The sequence below is a fragment of the Gobio gobio genome, assembly GCF_949357685.1.
Source record: "Gobio gobio genome assembly, chromosome: 24".
In the NCBI taxonomy this organism is placed as follows: Eukaryota; Metazoa; Chordata; class Actinopteri; order Cypriniformes; family Gobionidae; genus Gobio; species Gobio gobio.
Genome location: NC_137120.1, coordinates 23,484,631 through 23,490,695, shown reverse-complemented (window position 1 = coordinate 23,490,695; position 6,065 = coordinate 23,484,631). Strand labels below are relative to the sequence as shown.

The following is a 6,065-nucleotide window of genomic DNA, read 5'->3' as shown; positions in this document are numbered from 1 at the left end:
GAGACATCATCCTTTCTGTTGGTTACAGCATATAGGAGGGAAGGGTAGCCTTGATTTGTCAGTTTCTGAAGAGGACCAGCGTCACTGTCTGTTTTCTGACATTTTATGCAAGCAGTATAGTTGGGACTGAGCAGCTTTCTCTTCAGCTGTTTGGTTAAGAACTCAGGCTTCATCCTTCATTCTTCGCCAATTCACATTACTCCTCTCCTGTTCTCTCCTGTTCTCTCCTGTTCCCTCCTCTCCTCCACGCTTCTCCTCTTTTGTTTAATCCTCTTCTCTTCTCTTCTCTTCTCCCCTCTCCACTCCTATTCCATCCACTCCTCTCCACTCTTCTCTCTTGTTCAATCCACTCCTGTACTCTTCACTCTCTAGTCTCCTCTCCAATCCACTCCACTTCTCACCACTCTTCTCTCCTCTCCTATCCTCTCCAATCTTCTCCTCTTCTACTCCTCTCCACTATTCTCCTCTTCCCTCTTCCCTCTTCTCCTCTCCATACCTCTCCACTCTTCTTTCTTGGTCAATTCACTCCTCTTTTTCCTCCACTATTCTTATCTCTTGTTCATTCCACCCCTTTCCTCTTCACTCTTCTCTCCTCATTCCACGCTTCTCTTCCGTTGAATCCTCCACTCTCCTCTCCACTCCACTCCTCTTTACTGTCCCAATCCTCTGCTGCCTTCTCTTCTCACTATCTTTTCCTCCACAGCAAACCCAATAAGATCAGAACCAAATCTGCAAATGGGAAATATTGTGCATTCAGGTGAAAGAAATCATCTCGGGTTACGACTGTAACCCTTGTTCCCTGAAAAGGGAACGAGACACTGCATCTAACGACACTTTGGGGACGCTCCCTAAGCATAGCGATCAAGCAGACGCTCCATGCGTCTCGTTCCCTTCTCAGGGAACAAGGGTTACAGTTGTAACCCGAGAAGTTCCCTTTTGAGGGAACTCGCACTGCATCTAACGACACTTTGGGGAACGAATACCCACTAGGCCACACGAGAATCACGCCCAACCTAGTGTGAAGCTGGAACCCAGGCACACTTAGGACGCGAGCACCCTAGTGCCAGCGAGGAAGCGAGATTCCAGAAAGGAGGGCCACAGAGGATGCCATGTCTCTGGAATGAGCCCTCACGGCTATCATTGAAGGCAAATTACGCACCTGATAAGTCGTGGCTATAGCCTGGACAATCCACTTACTGATTGTCTGTTTTGACGCAGGAAGCCCTTTCTTGGGTGAGCCAAAGCACACCAACAACTGGTCTGACTTCCTCCACTGTGAAGACTTCTCCAGATAAACTCTTTTTTTCAGAACTCTGCTCTGACCGGGCAGAGCAGGTGAAGTCTCCTTTCTTCCGCCGTCACGTGAGGTGGAGGATGGAAGGCCTAAAGAACCACTGACCGTGCCACACTCGATGGCACCTTGGGCACATAGCCCGGCCTCGGAAGTAAGATGGCCTTAACTCCGCCAGGGGCAAACTCCAGGCAAGTTGGCGTAACCGACCCCGGTCCTCCACCCTCCTCAGTAAGTGATGGCAAGAAGAAAGGCCACCTTAAAAGGTCAGGTTCTTTGCCTCAGCCGACACGGTTCGAAGGGAGCCACAGACAACCCTTCCAGAACCACTGCCGGATCCCAAGTTGGGACTCTGGACCGAGTCGCAGTCCTCATCCTCCGAGCTCCATGGAGGAAACGTACAACTAGACATGTGCCGGTAAACGGTAATACGATATACCGCAATAATGAACATGCACAATATTGTTATCGTGGGCACTTCAAAATACAGTGAATAATTATTTATTACGAATTATTCCGATTTTTAGAATGAACTTTAAGAATACTTTACCCATCAACCGTTTAAAATGAAAAACACGTCAAAGAGGAACGTGCACTGATGTAAATAGACCGTGCATGAGCCGAGCACATGGCGGAATGAGGAGATGCGCTGAAGTGCACATTCATTCTTCGACAGCAGAGGGCGCTGACGGAACAGCAGAAATGCAGCCGTTTCCCCAGTAATCACATAACCTAATACATAATACTTAAAGACTTAAGGCTATTCATTTTCAAACTTGCATTTTATATTTTAATCTGGACTAAATTACATGCCCTAGATATTGTTTGAATATGTTCTGACTGTTGTTCAATCACACACTTTACAAGGCTCCAGTATTTAACATTAGTTCCTTCATTAACAAACTGACAATGAAAAATACTTCTAAAGCATGTATTAATCTTAGTTAAATGTACATTTCAGCATACCTATTGTTCTTTATAATTATTTTGCACTTTAATCTGTTTTAAATATTTGTTTACTTTATACATTTTTGTGTATTGCTTTATTGTATTTAAATGTTTGGTTCTTTTGTTATAAGAGTGATTTAACCTGTTACAGTATGACAACACTTTTTGTGCAACTTATTTCAATATCGTGATAATACCGTATACCGTGATAAAAGCTTCAGCAATTAATCGCAACATGAAAATTTGATACCGGCACATGCCTACGTACAACCAAATTTATAGTAGCCTAAACTGTTATTTCACACTACATAATTCATTTAAATAAATGATATGATTAGTTCAAATAAAGATTGCATTGTCACTGTCAGTGTTGCCTGTCATTCATACATTTTAATAAATCCATTAAAGAATCATTAAGTTAGCCTATGTTAGCTATGCTTAAGCAACGAGGGGACTTCAGACTGTAGCCTACATTAGACTTTAAAGAAGAGATGCACACAGTGCGGGTAACTCACGCACGCATCTCTCTCTCTCTCTCTCTCTCTCTCTCTCTCTCTCTCTCTCTCTCTCTCTCTGATCTTTCAGTTCTCTGTCTCTCTCTTTTAATAATGAATTTAAATAAATGTGATAATTAATTCAAATAAACAATCCGATGGCTCTAATTTATTTAAAGAGGACGGAGTGCTAGAACTAACGAGCCGCAACTTAAGAAAATAACCGTCATTTTAACACGTCTGTTAAAAAATTACACTGTGAACATCAGTTACAGCTTAAACTTGTTTTTAACTTGGCAAATAAATTAGGTATAAGCGGGATAATCCACGGCTAGCCATGCATTAAAGGATTTTGATGCACGACCTAGAGGGCTTCACGTCGAGTGGTTCTTCGCCTCTGCGTCGTGCATTAAAATCCTTTAACGCATGGCTAGCCTTAGATTATCCCTTACATAAGAGCACAAATTTAGTAGATAAAGTGGCCATTTCATTTGTTTGTAAAATTTTTTTTTTTTTTTTTTTACATTGCGTCATATTACATCACGAGAGGGAGTTGTTTGCCAGGCTCTACGTTGTCTCAGTGTAGAATGTTGGTATTTAGTAGGATTTGTGTGTTTTCGGTCAGTTTTTTTTTTTTATTTCAATATATCATCGTCATGGTAGATTATTGTGTCCAGCCTGTCAGGACATCGAGTCCACAGGTTTCCTAACAAAAAAAAAATAGAGACGGGACTTCACTCCTGCATCTGCTTTGAAAAACGCGGTGGTGTGTGTGGCATTCGCTTTAGACCGGAGGATTATCATCCCGGTTATCATCATGGACTTCAACATTGTAATACTTGTGTAAAGCATGATATTAAATTAATAAACATCCACACGCGATGCTTCTTTGCCGTTGTTTTTACGTGAATCCATTTCAACATTGAAGAATACAAATTATGTACACAATTATGTTCACAAATGCATACAGTCTCACACTTCTCAAAACAGTTTTGAATTATGTGCTGGTAATGTAAATATTTTATTCATGCCATGTATGTTCAAGTTCACTACATACTCATGGCGTCATAAACATCCTCACACTATCGGTGAATAGGCACAAAATAAACTCATAACACAGAACTAATGAATAAACACCATTGACTCACTGGGTGCTCTAACCTGCAATATGCCGTTTAACGTGGAGTTTCTGTTCAGAATAAAATAGGTCTCTAGGTGTAAATGGTGCTGCACTTACTACTCAGATACCTAACATATATTAGCACAGAGAGGTGTTAATTTTCAAAATGAAAATTAACAGAATATTTAAAAAGTGGAAATATAAAGTGCATTTAATAGTGGGAATAACGTGTTTAATGGGTAAGTGCAGGGGAGGTGATGTCAACTACAAGTAATATCCCAATAAAGCAGCATATATAAATAACAAATATAATCATATACACTGAATATGTTATTATTATTTTATAATGTACAACACTACACTGAGATACACTATCTGCCACCACTATTTCCACTGAGTATGAATAGCATTTAACTTAATGCAAAGAAAATTCTGCTGTTTTATTTCCACTGAGTATGAATAGCATTTAACTTAATGCAAAGAAAATTCTGCTGCTTTAATTTAGTGTAAATAAGATCTATCTCTATTTTCACTTAGTGTAGAAAGCATCTCTTGCTAAGAAAATGCAGTATTGTTTTTACAGGTTTTCTTGAAAATATATGGTCTATTTTTGCGTCGCATCCATTTTAGCATTTTTATTCATCTCAATGGCAGTTGTTCAGAAGTTGCTGTGAATGTCATTTTCAACAAAACTGTGAAGTCTGTACTTCCTGATTCTAAAACACAAGGGGTTGATGGTTTTGCTGAGCTTTTCAGTTCAATAGTCACATAGTGAAATTAAAGGGGTTGAAGTAAATCTGTTTATAGTGTTTTGTTTCAGGCAAAAAGTACTTCACATGTCTTCACTTGGTAAATGTTTAAACCACTTGTCTGTAAGTTATATGTTTGTTTCGTTTATCAACTGACCAAACCAGTGGAACAATTCTTTTGCACGAAAACCACATTGTGTCGACCACACAGAAACAGAGCAGAAGTCACCTGTTTTAATATGTAAGAACCACCATCTTTCCATGGCATCTGATGTTGTGGAGCATCATTTGTCCGATTCCTGTGGACGTCTGTGATATTCTTTTGGACAAAGTCTGTAAAAGGTTTGTATAGTTAAAACTTTATTCAGTTTCTGTCTTTAACAGAACAATGAATCTGCCAAAATATTAGTTCTCCATACAGTATATTCAATATGGAATCCATCATGTGGTTTACAAAGACATGAAACAATAAAATAACTTACCGCTCATGTAGATTTTGGTGCCGTAGTTGAATTTTAGCGGTTCAATAGTTTTCACACAATAATAAACTCCTAATTCATCAATAGTGATATTTTTGATGAACAGACGACTGTTAGTTTTCACTGAGTATTTGTGTTCAAAGCTGTTTTCATATTTAGCTCCTTCATGTGTGCTGATGTAAGTGCGTAACATCAACACAGGAGGATCCGGTAATTTCTGTTTGAACCAGTAAATCTCCTTTATATCAAGATCACAGGTTATAATCACATCATATCCCAAAGTCAGTGATGTGTTTGTTAGACTCTCTGTGGATTTATAACACATAAACAGATCTATGAGAGAAAGAAAAACACATTTATTAAGATATCAGATAAAAAGAAAACTCAACTCAATCAAATGTGCTGAGAAACTCACAGATGTGCAGCTGTATGATCTTCATTGTCTGATCCAGATGAATAATATCTGCTATACTGATCATTCAAACATCTCTTAGTGTGAGAGGAAACACCAGCAGCTTCAGATGAAACCACAAACACAAAGAAAAGAGGGGAAGTCAGAGCTGGGCTTCTCTGATACCATTATAATTCTTAAGTTTTTGTTAAAAAATAAATAAATAAAATGTAATAGTACTATGTGTACTGTGAGTATACTAGAGCTACAAATCCTCTTTCAGAATCCATATTTTACTTGGTAATCTGAATGCAGAGTGTCCATTAAAAAGCCATTTAAGCATGTATGATGTCACATCAAAAGCACCTTATGTAATTAGCATAAAAAGCACTAAAAGCGAGTACATCTATACTGTATACCTTTATTTTATTTTCCTGTCTTTTATTCCAGGAGATCCAGTCAGGTAAAACATATATTATTTTCAATTATATAACATCCAAGGAACACTTTTATTTTTCAGGAATTATTAAAGGTCCCATGGCATGAAATTTTCATTTTATGAGGTATTTCAACATTAATATGAGTTCCCCTAG

At 38.7% G+C, this 6,065-nt stretch overlaps 1 protein-coding gene across 1 annotated transcript; it reads right to left on the bottom strand.

Annotated features, from left to right (window-relative positions):
• Nucleotides 1–3,255: 3,255 nt before the first annotated feature.
• On the bottom strand, nucleotides 3,256–5,578 carry LOC307120452 (uncharacterized protein). The gene is made up of 3 exons (XM_079807484.1): nucleotides 5,497–5,578; nucleotides 5,085–5,414; nucleotides 3,256–4,935 (listed from the first exon to the last, which is right to left on the bottom strand). The coding sequence occupies exons 1-3, from the start codon at nucleotides 5,558–5,560 to the stop codon at nucleotides 4,751–4,753; spliced, it is 579 nt and encodes a 192-aa protein (XP_079663610.1). The 5' UTR covers nucleotides 5,561–5,578; the 3' UTR covers nucleotides 3,256–4,750.
• Nucleotides 5,579–6,065: the final 487 nt, after the last annotated feature.